At 47.7% G+C, this 16904-nt stretch overlaps 1 protein-coding gene across 1 annotated transcript in view; it reads left to right on the top strand.

The window, feature by feature from the left end:
* grid2 (glutamate receptor, ionotropic, delta 2) overlaps window positions 1-16904 on the top strand; it is a gene marked incomplete in the record, with an annotated part of 320406 nt that overhangs the window by 210784 nt on the left and 92718 nt on the right. Inside the window, 2 exon segments of the mRNA XM_062542969.1 lie at window positions 120-281; window positions 2819-2938. Coding sequence (XP_062398953.1) covers window positions 120-281; window positions 2819-2938 — 282 coding nt within the window.

Genomic DNA, 16904 nt, shown 5'->3' with positions numbered 1-16904 from the left:
TCAATGGCCATGGTTTGAAGATTTGGAGTGGAGGTTAAACATCTATCTCTCTCTCTCTCTCTCTCTCTCTCTCTCTCTCTGTCCTTGTCCCTCTCTCTTTGTGTTCTATGTGCCGGCAGATCACAAACCGCTACATCTACGACACGGTGCTGCTGCTGGCCAACACCTTCCACAGGAAACTGGAGGACCGCAAGTGGCACAGCATGGCCAGCCTCAGCTGCATCCGCAAGGGCTCCAAGCCCTGGCAGGGCGGACGCTCCATGCTGGAGACTGTCAAGAAGGTAAGGAAGTGTGTGTGTGTGCGTGTGTGTGTGTGTGTGTGTGTGTGTGTGACCACTCTGACCACCATGCTTCATCATGTGTTCAAAAAAAGAGCCGGCCTCACCGCAAACAGTCAAAGCCGGGTTCGGTCAACAACACAAAAGTTGTTTACCTCAGCGAAAGCAAATAGTGCTTCTTCATGCTATTTTTGAAAACTGTGTAGATTCTTGTTAGAGAGTGGAGTACATGTGTTAACCTAGAGTGCATTATTGTAATGATGTGGGTGCGCGCAGACAATCAATGTGTAGCCATGAAGGTGTGATTAAAGCTATTAGTTTGTGGCACAATTCATGTACCCAATTATAACTGAATATGCCCTTGAGCCTTATTGTACAGGCATGTAGAACCAACAGCAGATACAGCACATTCTGTTGCACATAAAAACATTGTTACACTAGTATGTAGAAATTGTGTGTGTATGTGGAGTTTTCTGTCTGTGTGTGTGTGTGTGTGTGTGTGTGTGTGTGTGTGTGTGTGTGTGTGTGTGTGTGTGTGTGTGTGTGTGTGTGTGTGTGTGTGCGCCAGGTGTCATTGTGTGTGTGTGTGTGTGTGTGTGGGTTTTGGGGAGGGCACCCTGAGTGTCATGAGATGTGATCCTCTGTGCGTCCCTTAAGGGAAAAGAGAGGACAAAGAAAACAACAAAGGGTGCTTGAGCGATTGAGGCAGGTAGAGTGCTTGAAGAGAGAGAGAGAGAGAGAGAGAGAGAGAGAGAGAGAGAGAGAGAGAGAATGTGTGAAGGAGAGAGAGCAGTACAGTAATAGAAAGGAGCTCACAGCAGGAAACATGTCGCCCTGAGGCCTGGGGAAGGAGCAGCTTAGGTTACTGAACTCTGGGAGAGAGAGAGAGAGAGAGAGAGAGAGAGAGAGAGAGAGAGAGAGAGAGAGAGAGAGAGAGAGAGAGAGAGAGAGAGAGAGAGAGAGAGAGAGAGGAGGAGCATGAAGAAGGGAGAAGAAGAGAGTCAGGTAGAGAGAGAAAGGGTAGTGCGGGAAAGCGAGTGAGTAAGGAGGTGAGATTGAAAGAGAGAGAGAGAACTTGGGAGAGAGTCGGAGGTAGAGAGAGAGAGAGATCACACCATGCGCGCACAGACACTGTGACCTCTTCAGGAAAAGCGCACGGAGGCGGGACAGCGCACCTGTCTGCCACCCAGCGTTCTCACCTGCGTCACCTGCTTCTCCCCGGCTCCGGCTGTTCTCTCCCTGCCCTGCCACCTGTGCCAACCACCCCCCCCCACCCTCCCGGGACCCCCCAGCCTCACCCGCCCACCTATATTCATCCACCTCACACACGCGTGGAGCTTCTGGGCCCGATCCTGCGGAGGCCTCTCCCAGAGCCCCGTAATCGCCCCTATAGATCATATTAATGCGCGGCGCGCTTTGTTTTTTCGCCATAAAGCAGCTGTATAAATGGGCTGACAATTTATTCCCCCTGCAGTGGCCTCGTCGGAACACCGTTCGGCGGGGCTTAATTAAAGGGAAGTTTGTGTTTATTGGCTTTTCAATACAGTGCTAGGTGAACTCATTTGGAAACTGCTCATCAGCTTTTATAATTGGCTGTCTAATTAATTCTGACAGCCCGGTATTGGCCCAACACGTTCGGCACAGTTATCTTTTTGTTAATTGCACCTGTTTGCAGCAGGACGTGCTTCCGGACGCACTGCGCTAGAAGCGGGCGCTAGCTGTAGGGGATCTGATGGTGCTACCATTTTGTGTGAATTTCTGTTTGAGTGCCTCTGCGTATCTGTATGTGTGTGTGTGTGTGTGTGTGTGTGTGTGTGTGTGTGTGTTTGGTTTATCTCTGCTCTCCCATATGTGAGGGGAGTTGATAGCAGACAGCATGATTAATGTAGCCAGATCCTCAAAACACGTCGCAAATGAACATGTGACAGGGGAAAAAAGACGACATTTCTTCTGCGCAAATCAGTGCAGAATTAGGAGTTCAGAATGGGAAATAGCTCCCGTATTTGCCAAGTGAAGTAGGTAACCCTGACAAATAGTTGCACAGAATCCCCTGTCTTGTGGCAGCCAGATCCTTTCCAGTCCAATAGCCACCGGACTCAACAAAAGTCAAATGAAACCCTGCGCTCTCCTTAGAAAACGCTGAAAGAAAATAATATTTTTTTTTTTCTAAGGGTTTTCTGTAATGTCAGTCTTTCATGTCTTTTATCATGTGCTTTTTTGATGCTTTGAGTGTATGTGTGTGAGAATCTGTGTGTCTGTGCTGATCTGTAGCACAGCTTACTGTAGCTTGCCTCTGGTAACCATGTCAAATGGACTGTTGTGACCCAAATTATGTTCGATTCAACTTTATTGGCATTGTGCACAGTGTACAATTGCAAAGACAATGAAATGTAGTTTGCATCTAACCAGAAGTGCAAAACAGCAGAAAAGTGCAATGTAATAAACAAAGTACAGACAGGTGGTGCATAGACTAGTAGGATAAATATAGTGAAATGTAATGACTGTAAATACATTCATGTAAATGTGTTCCTCATCTTTAGAATGGAGTGACCGCTCTGACCAACCTGTTGGAGTTCAGCGACAACGGCACCAACCCCAACATTTTCTTTGAGATCCTGGGCACCAACTACGGGGAGGACCGCGGCCGTGGCGTGACCAGGGTAGGTGGCACCTTCCCACCCGATCTCACGGCACTGCTCAGCCCTGCGCTGGGCACCCATCAAGCACACTCAGCCTCTCTGGAAGATCCGGAGCGGTTGCTTTTATATCCACAGGGGTTTTCTCACAGTAGAGACTTTTTATTTCCCCCCCCCCCTCACTCAAACCAGAGTGCGTTATCGTTATTCACTTTCATCACCACCTCCTTTTTTCCTGCTCGCTTCTTTTTGTTGTCGTTCTTTCCCTCTTGCTCTCTGTCTCTTCGTTCACTCCGAGTCCCATGCCAGCCCCGGGCCTCTGCACCTGTTGGAGTTCGCAGCCCGTCCGCTGGTTAGCCAAGCTCCCCCCTTCAGGTGTGCGAGTTAATTACATTAATTTGAGAAGCGGACTGATTTTAATTGATAATCATAGCAACCTAATGAATTCCATCAGCCTCCCATTGGAGACACATAGAGCTCTTTGCAGATGATGTGAGTGTTTTTCCCCCCTCCCTTCTGCCTCAGTATTGTTTGTTTATCTCTTTTCGCTCGAGTGTGTGGCAGCAGTTGAGGAATGGCACTGTGCAACCTCCCCCCTCCCCCCCCCCCCCCCCCCCCCCCGCACGCACCGACCTTAATTAATCCAGTCTTTCTACTGGTTTTCTTGTTAATTACTGGATGCATATACGGCAGGGCCTGCGCACGTTCCGATGCGGGATCTCATCCGTCTCTGTCTCGCGCGGAATACAGATCAATTAGCCCCAGATCCGCACAGGCGCTCCACTCCTACCTCTGTCTCCTGTGGGGGATCCCGGATTATGGCGGCAGTCATCACGTTTTAGCTCCTCGGCCGCCGCCCGCCGTTAAAGGCGGAGGACCTGGGTACCCTACTGTAAAATGAATGGGCCCTCGGGGGGTCAGTTTGATTGGATGAGTGCGAGAGATGAGAGTGAAGCGAGGTCAACCTCCTGTCCTTGAGCTGACGAAGAGCAGGAGGAGGAGGAGGAGTAGCCGTTCCCTCGACGTCCCTATGGCAGGCCTGCGCGACATCAAACCTTAATGATAGCACCAGATCCACCCCCCCATCCAGGGCCCCGCTTCTGCCATTAGATTACAAATTAAATTGTCAGATCTTGTTAGAGATAATGGCAGCCGACACAAACACACAGTGCCATGCCCATGAAGATGAAATGAATCTTTAAGTGCAAAGTAATTACATTAGTAAGATTCCTCTAATCAGTTCAGATAATTGCTTCTGAAGGAATTAAGAAGCCGTTGTTGTTCCTGCACAAAGCCCCACATGTGTGGCCTTTTCTCGTGGCACTTTTTAGGCCCAGGATTGTGGAGGAAGTGGAGCGGATAGTCTGACCACAGGGGCCTGTCTAGACGTTCTGGTGTTTTTTTAAAGAAATTCATCTCGATGAGCCAGGCTCTTGCGTGACAAATGAGTGGTGTGGTGCCTCCCGCTCGGTATAGCATCCATATCTAAGAGGAAAAGCAGGTTAATTGCTTTCATGTCGTTGCTCGTATTATCCCGACGAGACGACCGGGCCGATCTTTTCTTATGCTAATTAACCATCTCGGAGGCTCTGCGTGCGTGCGTTCGTCTCTGTTCATCCATTTGCGCCGAGTTATTGTCGTGTTGACAGCGCGGTATGAAAATGTATGATTCATCGTGGAGAGTTCTACGCAGCATCCCACTCAGCGTTAGTGTTTTTTTTTTTTTTTTTTTCAGAAGTGTCTCCATTACAGCTTACATGAGATTTCGGGGGATTGGCCGCCTGTGTTCAGTTAAGCATTCGGGAAGCAAGATTGGCGTGCTAGCTTTTAGTGCAAATTATGGGTGCACGGCAGGAAGAATCACCTGTCCAGTTTGACCCTCTGATGCCAAAAACATTGTGACGTTTGACTCTCCTTCAAAAACACACAGCTCTTCACTGGCATACCAGAAAATAAACGGCTCCAGGCCCTTCACCTCTCTTGACTGAGCATTAGAGTTTGCTTAGAGTTTGTAATTAGCAACCAGTTTCTCTCACATGCGCTGCGACTGTCTTTATTGTTCAAGCCGTTGACACCAAGGTGACCTCAATGTAGCAAGTGCCTCTGATTCACACTTGCCCAGTGCATCAAGATGAACTGCGATTTCTCCAGGCGCTTAAAAGTGTGCTTGCGCTGTCTTGTTTACTCTTTCCCTACCCACATACTCTCTCTTTTTCATTCTCATTCTTGCTCACTCTTTCCCCCCCCTCTCACCTTTACTCCATTCTCTCGCTCTCTCTTTTGTTGTCATTTTATATACAGTAGCATGCACACATTCAAAGAGCGAGCAAGAGAGAGAGAGAAACAGGGAGGGGGCTGAGGGAGGGAGGGAAGAAGGGAAGAGAGAGAGAGAGACTGCTCTTTCTGTGTATTGATAATAATAGGCTGAGGCAATCTCTCATAATTATTATTACCTCCATGCAAGAATTAGTTTTCCAGTCCATTAATTTATCAGGCTACACGCTGCTTGCCACTCTATACATCAACAATCTAAAAGCTTCACCATAGGGGTCTGTCCTCTCGCTGGCCTGCCATGCTTGATTAGCCCTTTCTATAAATCCTGCAACACTCAAACAACGTCTTTTTTTCATTCTTTTTTCTTTTTTTTTATATCTGGGTGATAATGAAAGTACACTGCCCTCAGAAAAAGACAGCTAACTGAATGGCTTGGCTTGACGTAATGGAATCCACAGAAATGGGAGCATAACACCCGGCAGAGGAGACGTGCCTGTGTGTGTGTGTGTGTGTGTGTGTGTGTGTGTGTGTGTGTGTGTGTGTGTGTGTGTGTGTGTGTGTGTCTGTGTCTGTGTCTGTGTCTGTGTCTGTGTGTCTGTGTGTCTGTGTGTCTGTGTGTCTGTGTCTGTGTCTGTGTGTCTGTGTTCGTGTATGGACGGCAGAAACTGTGTCCGGAGTCTGGGACTCTCTGGGAGAGTGTGTGTGTGTGTGTCTGTGTGTCTGTGTGTATGGAAGGCAAAAACTGTGGCCGGAAACTGGGACTCTCTGGGAGAGAGAGTGTGTGTGTGTGTGTGTGTGTGTGTGTGTGTGTCTGGGGGGGTATGTCCCTCCGTCGCCAGCGCCTCGAGAACGCCAGCTGCGTGTAAATGTTTTCCCTTTCGAGCCGATCGAGCGAGTGGTCACGAGTCACAGTCAGTAAGACCGCGTGTTAAATATGTGAAAACTGTACAGAGGAAAAGGAGATCCCTGTGGGAAAAGATCCCCATTTCCCCCAATTTTCCATTCCATTAGGTAGATTCAGATGTTCTTTGTAGAGCCTGTCTTTGCCTTTGGGGAAGTCAGGGGAGAGAGGAGGCAGAAAGAAAGAGGCAGACAGAGAGGGAGAGAGAGAGGAAGGGAGAGAGGGAGAGAAATAGAGGGAGAGAAAGAGAAAAAGAGAGAGAGAGGGGGAGGGAGACAGAGAGAGACTCATTGATTTGTCCTGCTTCGGAGCTCCTCTTTGCACGTCTTCCCGGACAGCTCCCAGCAGATTGCCGACGTGTTAAATGTCCTGGGCTCTCCATTTTCGGCTGCAGGCTCCTTCAATTTTCCACGGGCCTCAGAGACATCTCCCTCGGTCCAGTGACACAGATGCCATTATAATATTGTTAAAGGGCATCTACAAGTGAGCATGCAGACCGACAGGGGACTGTGCAGGCAGGTGCTTTTCCGCGCTCCACATTACTTGGGCTTTATGAGTATATCTCTGCCTGTTGAGAGATCATTTCCTCTCTCATTCCACCGAGGTCTCCTGTCATCTTCTCGTTTGTACAAAAACAGGGAGAAAAAAAAGCGATTTTAACTAGCGTGGGTTTGTGCCTTCACATTCAATTTCGCGTTTAGGCCGGTCACGTACACCAGAGACCTCAGGTAGAACATTGCTGCTATCTGATTTTGACAAATGAAATGAAATCTAATTTCTCAAAATCCTCCTGATGAATATGCCGGGTCACTATACATTACATGACAGGAGATGAGGAGAGAGGGGCGGGGCGGGGGAGATTCGATTGACATGTCCGCTGTGTTTCAGGGCCCACTGAAGATTACAAAACTATTATAGAGGCTATTCATCATCTTAGATAAAGTGCTCATACACACACATGCAACCACATGCACATGGACACACACACACACTTGCCAGACATCCAGGCAGGCCAACCATCTGGACCAATGCCAGTGTCTAGCCGAAGGTTAGCGCACCAGCCCTGGGCTTGACAGTAGCGGTTGAGCATGCAATATGCACAAACACACAGACACCTAGATACACACACACACACACACACACACACACACACACACACACAGGCGCAGGTGTGACTCTGCTCTGCTGACATGGTCATTCCGCGTCTTGCCTCTTTCGCTGTCGCCCATCGCCCCGGCCCAGGGAAAACAGCCACCACCGTGTGTGTTTGTTAAACAGGCCGTGGCATGGAAGAGATGCGACGAAGGGACCACGGCCACACCAGGGTGACGCTCACAGGGCCCCATAATTGAGAGTGTGCCTTGAATAGGACGCTGTGCCGTATGACTGGCTGTCACAAATGATTACAGACTTTGTTAGCCCTATGGGAGAGATGCTAAACCGAAAGGATGAACGGCGTAAAACTCTCAGCGCTTGTTATTCAGCTCTGAGCTTCGTGTTTTGCGTACGTGAGTCATAAAAGCAGGAGTTTTCTTTTTTTTGTGATTCAGACTTTGCTCGTGGTACTTTGTGGAGTTGCTTTAAGGAGACATCACACTCCGTTAAAAAGGTGAAAAGCAACCGATGTTCTTGTGAAGGAGGACGGAAGTAAGCCAGCTGCCGATTACAGATGGAAAGTCTGTTCTTAAAGTTTCTGGTGCGGTGGAGGCTGGAGTAAAACCTGTCCACGCCGTCTGTATAGAGAGCAGAAAGCTGTTCAAACTGCTGGGACAGAAACAAAGGCATGTGAAAGGTATACTGTAGGAAACTAACGGTCAGATAGATATTTCTGTATTGTTCCTGTGCTCGGGCACTTAATGGCTGCCAGGCATCATCCAGGTGGGTGCTACACATTAGCGTAGCTACACTGAGGCTCCCCCCGTCACTGTGAAGTGTTTTGAGTATCGTGAAAAGCACTGTATAAATGTTATATTGTTGTTGTTGTTGTTGTTGTTGTTGGTCAGGCCCAACAATGCAACTATACAGTATGTTGCATGTGACATACTGCATTACATTGCGGTCACTAGGGTTGGGTATCATTTGAGTTTTATACGATACCGCCGGTTCTACAATTTAATTTATGACTTAAAAAGTGTTTCCTATGTCTCATGTTGGTCATGATTATATTGTTGTATTATAAATGGCTGTGACAGCATGCTTTTGAAGCTATTTTTGTTTTGCTATGGAAACGAAACCCTCTTAATGACCATCCATTTACGTGGCATGCAGCTGTGCTCTGACCCAGAGCATCTGTCTGAAGACCTCGGCCGGGCCATGCCCGCCTCCTGCTCCACTGTAACGAGTCCTGAGAGGAGGCTCGCTCGGTGCCAGGACATTACAACTTTTCAGCCCGGTAATGTCAGGAAACGTCGCCTTTGCTTTGGCCGCGAGAACCTCTCCCCGTGTTTTATTGCATGTGGCAGAGTGGCAAAATATGCCCTTCCCGCCGCACGATGCCTGAGTGGACTGTGCTGTATACGCCTGTTGGTCTGCGGGCACTTTCTGGATCCCGGGCCAGGGAGCTGTCTTGCGCCCCACTCTGCCAAATTGAAGTATTTCCGTCTGCGGTGTGCCACCGAGACCCCCGAGCTGTTAGAGAGAAGGCTTTCTGTGTCGCGCCCCACACCGGGTCTTTTATTTATGATGTTTTGGTGATGTGACGGCATACGGTGGGGTTAAACTCTGCCCTCTGTCACTCTCTCTCTCTCTCTCTCTCTCTCTCTCTCTCTCTCTCTCTCTCTCTCTCTCTCTCTTTCTCACTCACACACACACACACACACACACACACACACACACACACACGCACACACAATCTCTCTCTCTCTCTCTCTCTCACACACACACTCTCTCTCTTTCTCTCTCTCTCTCTCTCTCACACTCTCTCTCACACACACACACACACACGCGCACTCTCTCTCTCTCTCTCTCTCTCTCTCTCTCACACATACACACTCTCTCTCTCTCTCTCTCTCTCTCTCTGTCCCTCTCTCCTTCTTCAAGCCTGCTGTGACCGTGCCTTGAGCTAGGTAGGGATCCAGACAGAGTCCATGGCACTGTGCCTGGTAGCTTATTGATGCCCTTTTTCTAACAATGGACTCCTTAGCACCTTCCAGCGGCACTTGACTGTTTTCCAGTGATGCTGCCTGTAAGGGGAGATTGTTTTATTCGAGGCTTGGAGTCAGGTCAGCTTGCTACGCTTACCCAGCCGAGGGTTCAGGAAGTTCCATTTCAATTCCTGGTGTTTATTTATTCAGGGCACTGCAAGGGAAGTGCCATTAGCTTGTTTTTATTGGAGTGAAATTTAGTGAAGGTTCAGTCAAGTGAAAGAAAATGGAGAGGGAGAAATCCGTAACATCTCAAAATATTCATTAAATATGGGCGGCATCTCTTGGAAAGTGATGACATGGCATTTACTTTATTGAGAAGCAAATATCAAAATGTCAGCTTGTTCCAGCTGCTCAACTGGTACAGTACGTTACTGATGACACCAAGGACATCCAAGGAGCACGTACTGTAGACTGATGAAGATGAACATATTGAATATGAAAACTGTGAAGTGAAGACAAAATATATCAATATAGTGTTTACACAGGAATAGGGTCAAACTGTACAACTTGTCAAATATACTTAAAGAATATTTGGCAAGTTGTGTGTCTATCTGTTCGGTATAATTTCCTGTGCCCTTACAGTATACAGTATGAAGCAACACCCCCACCCAGCCTGGATCATTTAAACACTAATTTAATCCATTTGCTTAAATTTAAAATCTATATTTTTTTCGATTCTACCACAAAAGTAGGACCATTCTCTGAAGTGTGACACATTTACTGCTTAAGGCAAGGATGTATCTCAGTGTGGCAGTGTTTTCGGCACTCTTGACATGAGGCAACACCTGCCCCTTCCCCCTTGCCAACCCCCACACCCCCAGGCCCCAACAACCTGGAGACTTCTGGAACCCGCCCAGCGGCCCTCCTGGTGCCACTGTGATTCTCCTGCAGGTCCGAGCAGCATTACAGTGTGTAAAACCCCGGGATTACAGCAGCCCAGCCGGCCCCCCCCCCCCCACCCGTCTGACTCCCCGTGCCACTCTTGGATCAGCGTGGTTCGTTTCTCTCATGTTCCTCCACCGAGAGGATTAGTGGTGGCCCCTGTGCTTCCCCTCTGTCTGTCTCTCTCTCTCTCTCTCTCTCTCTCTCTCTCTCTCTCTCTCTCTCTCTCTCTCTCTCACGCTCTCTCTCTCTCTCTCTCTCTCTCTCTCTCTCTCTCTCTCTCTCTCTCTCTCTCACACTCTCTCCCAACACCACCTGCACCTCACAAAGTGGACTGGGCAGAGTGTGCATTGTGCTCCAGGCGCTCTTGCTTGGCATCCCCAACTATCTTCTCCACCACCACCACCTCCACCACCACCACCACCACCACCACCACCACCACCCCTCTAGAGGAATGGCCAGTCCCTTCTGTCTCCATCGTTTGATTACTTACCCAAGGCCCGCGGCCCTGCCCACCCATAATTGGCACTCGCGCCGCTACCGCAGGAGCACTAACATTTTGCTTCCTTTCGGCGGAGGAGGGAGATTACTCGTCTCTTCGAAAAGGTCAAGAGAGGTGTAAACGCGACAAGTGTTTTCTGATTAAAAAGTGGACCGACGGAGGTGGACGAGGCGGAAGGTGTGCGCCCGCGAACGAGGGGAGCGCTGAGCTTCGCTCGCTCGCTCGCTCGAGTTGATGGCGAGACAGCGGAAATGGCAGACGCGGAGGGTGTCAAAACTCTCTCTCGGAAAAAGTCTGCAGAGAAGAGTCAAGCCTCATAAACAGACTGTCCTCCGAGGGTTAATCGGCGGCAAACACCAGCGCTTCTGGAACACTCCGTGTGCGTGAACAGTGAACGGCTTACATAAAGCCCCTCACTAATTAAACACTCTTATGTTTTCCACAATTTGGGGGGTATTATTCATTATTAACACGATTTATGGTTACCAAAATATTTCAGTGGTTGTCAGAGCATAGGACTGGTGTGAATGTCTCCCAGCTGGCCTAATTAAATTGCGCTTAAAACTCCAAGGTCACTGCTCTTTCAAGACACTGTGTGTCCCGTGGGGGGTGGGACAAGGCATTAGGCACAGTCAAGACAGACTCTCCACACCGTATTCCTCAGAAAGAGCACTTAACAAGCCGCAGTTTAAAATATTAAAGAACAACCGCGCGTCATCTTCATCTACAAGCTGTTAGGCTTCCTCGCTGCTTTTTCTGCGCGGCACGCTCCATACATGCTTAATGCATCAGACGCCCACGGAACCCAGAGCTACCTGCCCGTGTGTGTGCTGCGGGAGCATTAGTCTCTTCCAGTTCCCACCAGCGAGACCAGTGGCTAATCATTTCCACTCCACGTTATGTCTTCCTAGCTGTTTATTTATTCTGTGGACGATATATCCCTGAATTAAAGAGAATTAAAAAGACAGATGGTTTGTAGAATGTAGCCTCATCAGCTTTGGAATGTAGCATAATTAACTTGCTTCGTTTTCTCTTTTACTCGTCCTCTACTTGCTTGATCTCTTTCTTTTTGATTCTCTCTCTCTCTTTCTCTCTATCTTTCTCTCTGTCTGTCATATTCTCCATGTAATCGCTCTTTGTCTCTCCCCAATGCTCTAGTTCCTCATCTCTATATATCTAGTCTTCTCTCTGCTTGTACTTCCCTCTTCATACTTCCCTCTTTCTCTCTCTTGCTTTCTGATTGCTTCACTGTACACTCTCTCTCTCTCTCTCTCTCCCTCTCTCCCAGAGCCCGTACTGTAGATATATTGCGCGGGGTTGCTGGGGTCCGTTCTCCATCAGTATCCCTGCACGGCGATCCGGGGAGATCCCGTATAATTGGGCTCCTCGCTCGCTCCCGCCGTGCAGAGTAATGCTTTTTAATCACTCGGCAATATGGCCGAGCTAATGGCCACCACCTAAAATAATAAGAAAGCCCATCGGTGGTGGGGGGGGGGGGGGGGGGAGCCCAGCGGGGGGAAGGGGAACTAGGAGCCGGGATGAATGGTTTCCTGGGTGAGCGAGGCCGTCTCAGCCATGGTAGGTCTACCGTCCTCGCTGTAATTGATGGTCGCTCCCAACACACTCCGACACTTGATGATTGTTCCGCGGACATGAGCGCCGTTAAGAGGGTCAGCGGCGAGGATGCCACGCCACACGCCTGAGCCGGTGCGTCCCTCCGCGTGACTCCGAGAGGCTATTTGCGCCGAATATCTGGCTGCCTCGGTTTCATTCCGTATCTTCTCAGAAATCTCTCGTGTCTCGAGTCTTGCGACCATATTAATCCACTTTCATATCATCTGATAAATACAGCCATGTTTTTTTTTTGTTGTTGTTGTTTTTTTTTTTTAAACCTACCTGAACTATTATTAAGTATAAAATTATAAAATATATAAGAATTTTATGTTTTTAGGATTTTTTATGATTTTAGGCATCTACTCATAGCAAACACTCACCCTTGAGTGTGAAATCTGCCTGGGGAGATGAAAAGAAATGCAGTGTATTATAGCCAAAAAGATGGACTTCTCTTTGACAATCATTTCTACTCCAGACTTGTTTGTGTTGTGTGTGTGGGGGGTGGACTTTTTCTCTACACTCCCACCACCTGTGGGCTTACTCTGGGTATGGCTTGAGTCCTGCTCGGGAAAATAATGGCTCTCTCTGGGATTTGTGATCACTGTGTGATATTGGTTTAGGATGACCTCCAGACACAACCACAAGATCACAACCGGTTGACAGATGGATGCTGATGAATCAGCCCTGCCTGTCGGCCTTTTCTGTGTCCAGTGGACCCCCTGGCATGAGGCCTTGACAGTATTTTGTCCCGAAATACAAAATGTCGGAAGAATTATTTTGTCAGTGATTGAACCATTTTTATTTATGTCTTTAAGAAGAATTTAATTAATTGTGCATTTAACATGATGGACAACCCACACACAGTACCCTTTTTTATTGACTTTTTGACCCCCAACTTTATCTACTTTAACTGACTTTAATTTCACATACACTTTTGCAATGTATTGCCTGTTTGAGTCTGAGCGCTGTGGCAGTAAGGGTATAAAGGCTGATTCTGCAAAAAAATAAAAAAAAAATCTCTTCGTTGCAAAAGCAGAAATTAGTTGGCTTTCAATTTTGTTAGCATCCTCAATTTTTATAGACCTGCTCAAACCCAACTAAAAGAAACCCTTTAACAGGCTCCACACTAGAGGTCAATCGGTGAAAGTCACTGAAAAAAAAAAAAAATTTATAGGAAACTAATCAACCAGCTGGTGCAGGTTAATTAAGTATGACAGCCTATTGAACAGTTCTCCTACACATGGTCAAACTCATTAAAACAATACAGTGTATGTTTTTCTTCCCATAGTGTTTATGCAAAGAGAGTTTTTCTGATTTCTTTTTGATGAATTCCATATTCATTGGTTGCTAATAATATTCTACAATTAGGTCCCACAGATGTGTGTTAGTGTCTTTGCAGTCTTTCAAAATGAGAACATCTGTTCTGTAAGCTCACATAATAATCAGTAAATCACAGCAGAGATTTAAGGAAAACTGTGGTATTTTTCCTCTCCATATGTAACACCCAGGAGATGGGTGTAACAGTTTCAGAGCAGGAGTGCTATCTCCCTCTTCTTCTCATATGTAATAGATTGACACCAACTGAGACATGTATATGGAAAAATAGCTGACATTAACCATAACTAATGGTTTTAATCATGAACCTGTGGGTAGCTGCTCCCACTCCCACCCGAAATATAGTGATTGTACTGAAAACCATCACTTGTAAAGCACATTTGCACGTCTCCTGCAGTTCTGCAGTAAATAAATGACAAGTGTTATTGCATTGTAAAACAGCATAGCATCTCACACATACCCATACAACAGCACTAGCAACAAAAGTAGTGTAGCACATTTGTCAATGTCCTACTGTTTTTTATTTTTGTAACATTTTCATCCACCATTTTTTTTTTCATCTTCAAAGTCGAACAGGGATTACAGTAGCTGATAACCTGAACCGTACACAACGCCCACTTTCCCACTTTCCAATGTAAGATAAGACGTGTTACATCACTCTCTGGATTTTTCCAAAGACGACACATTCTTCTGGATGCAACCCAAAAAGTCAAACTTAGTTAACAGCCTTAGCGCCATGGTCCCGGTATGTTTTTTTTCATTACACTATTTTTCACTGGCGTCTTTCCTAAGTGGTAGAGACCCGGCACCCCTTCAGGCCTCCGATGTGGTAAATGAGTGTGCCGACGCACTTATACCTAAGACTCGCGGATTGCTCAGGCTCACAAATTACTGTGATTATCGCCGGCCTGTAATTTCTCAGGCAGTAGCACAGTTTGTAGTTAATCAGTTGATATTGTCTCAAAGCCAGTGTGATTACTGCTAGGTGCACAGGGGGTGCATGGGGGGTGGGGGGGGGCACTCGGTGGTCCGATAAGTCAGGTGCCACTGCTGTGGTCTCTTCATCTTTTTCTTTCTCCCCCTCTCTTTTTTTTCTCTCCCTCTCTCACATTTCCTCTCTGTCCCTCTCTTTCTCTCTCTCTTTCTCCGTGGCCCCGGTGCAGGCATGTGGCTACCACAGCTGTGTAATCACACCCTGTCACTGTCGCAGACGTGCACGTTCCACATGCTCCATTTGTTTTAGGCCACTATAAAAAGAAGTCCACAATTGAGACGTACTGTATTTGATCTCTGTGCCTCTGTAATCCAACCAGCAGATGTGCATCTTTGTGTGTGTGTGTGTGTGTGTGTGTGTGTGTGTGTACTGTATGTGTGACTGCATGAATGATGTGTGTATTTATGTGTTATTTGTATGAAATTGTATTAACAAAGCTGCTTCTCGTATACAGTACGTGTATTTGTGTGTGTGTGTGTGTGTGTGTGCTTGTGTGTGTGCAGTCTTCTAATTTGTTGCAAATCTTTTTTTCTTATTATTTTTAGTTGAGCAATGCTTCTGCTTGATGTTGAAATTCCTCTGCTTCGGGCCAGTACTGAGAGAGAGAGAGAGAGAGGATTGAGTTCAGTGGTTGTAAAGAGTTCTTCAAACACTGTGTTTCCAAGGATCTTTTGATGTCACTGCGCTGAGGAGAAAAAAAAAAGAGGGGCAGTGGAAAAAAAAAATGCTGGAGTGAAACGGCAGCACTTGCACATAGTTTCATTTATATTTGAACAGTCAGCCAACCAGCCAGCCACGTATGCCAGCATCGCATTCAAAGGCCACCATACATGTACGCATGGATACTTCAGTAGAAACGGGATCGAAAGCAAATGTCGACATGTATCGGTTTCCATGGTAATTAGCCCTTTCCCCCCCGTCCTCCCTCGGCGGTTGTCTGTGAGTCTACACCTTCTCATGGCTCGGCACAAAGGCTCGCGGCCCTGAAGGCGCCATACTGCTTTGTCAGCGCGTCACTGCTGTCGATGTTCGACCACTGCGTCGCATCGACTTGCGGTTCAGTGTTTACAGAACACTGAGGGCCGGACGCTATCGACGCCAAGCCGCAACGCCCCCCCCGTCTGAACCACAATGGCTCTGATGCCACCGCTGAAAAGGGAAAAAAACACAAACCATCCTTGTTCGCATTCACCGCCCTTCACGGTGTTGTAGTGCAGGGTTTATGTAGAGAGGCATAAACAAGTCAGGGACAAGTCTCTCTCTCTCTCTCTCCCTCTCTCCCTCTCTCCCTCTCTCCCTCTCCCCCTCTCTCTCTCTTTCTCTCTCTCTCTGTCTCTGTCTCTCACTTGCCCTCTTCTCAAGAAGCTCATGAAAACATAATGGAGGCAAGTGTCTTCTGGAAAAGCCGCAGGAAGTCTTTAAACCAAGCAACTGTGAGTTGTGTCCTCGCTTCTGTGTGAATGTAAACAAACATGGCGCTAGCACCTGCACGACAGAACCCTGGAGGGCCAGTGATGACTGCACTAACTTTACTGCATAACTACAGTACATACTGACTGGATTTTGCCCGACTGGATTTTGCCCTGCAGCTCAGGCTGGAAACCTGCACGTCTATCTCTCCTGCTTCCCGTCCACATCTTATGGGTCTAGTCACAAACTAGCTTATCCAAAAGGCGCACCAGGATCGTTGGTCTGATTGGTTGTAGGACTATCCAAAAGCGTACAGAGTCATTTGAACTATGTCCATTGATCACGCCTCTTGTGCAGTAGAAATAAAGTGCAGACCCACAGACTAATGTTTAAATCCTTAAAGATTGAGCTTAGTATAGTGATAGCCAGACTATACGCTTATATCAATATGAGAGAGAAAAAGAGAGAGAGAGAGAGAGACTTGCATGTTTGTATTGGCATAGAAGTGTGTGTGTGTGTGTGTGTGTGTGTGTATGTGTGTGTGTGTGTGTGTGTGTGTGTGTGTGTGTGTGTGTGTGTTGTGTGTGTGTGTGTGTGTGTGTGTGTGTGTGTGTGTGTGTGTGTGTGTGTGTGTGTGTGTGGTGTGTTACTTCACCAGTTCAACATGCCTAAGGACAAAGCAGGCCCCCGATATTGCCCCGCTTTGGGCTTTGAGGTTCGATTCAGTTCCTCCACAGATCCCCCCGACACCCCACCCGTCCTGCCCTGTCCCACCCACTTGTCCTCATCCTCCGGTCCCACCCACTTGTCCTCATCCTCCGGTCCCACCCACTTGTCCTCATCCTCCGGTCCCACCCACTTGTCCTCATCCTCCGGTCCCATCCACTTGTCCTCATCCTCCGGTCCCATCCACTTGTCCTCATCCTCCGGTC

This window comes from Sardina pilchardus, chromosome 8 (assembly GCF_963854185.1).
Source record: "Sardina pilchardus chromosome 8, fSarPil1.1, whole genome shotgun sequence".
Classification (NCBI taxonomy): domain Eukaryota; kingdom Metazoa; phylum Chordata; class Actinopteri; order Clupeiformes; family Clupeidae; genus Sardina; species Sardina pilchardus.
The sequence above is the reverse complement of the archived record's forward strand: the minus strand, read 5'-3'. Positions and strand labels throughout refer to the sequence as shown.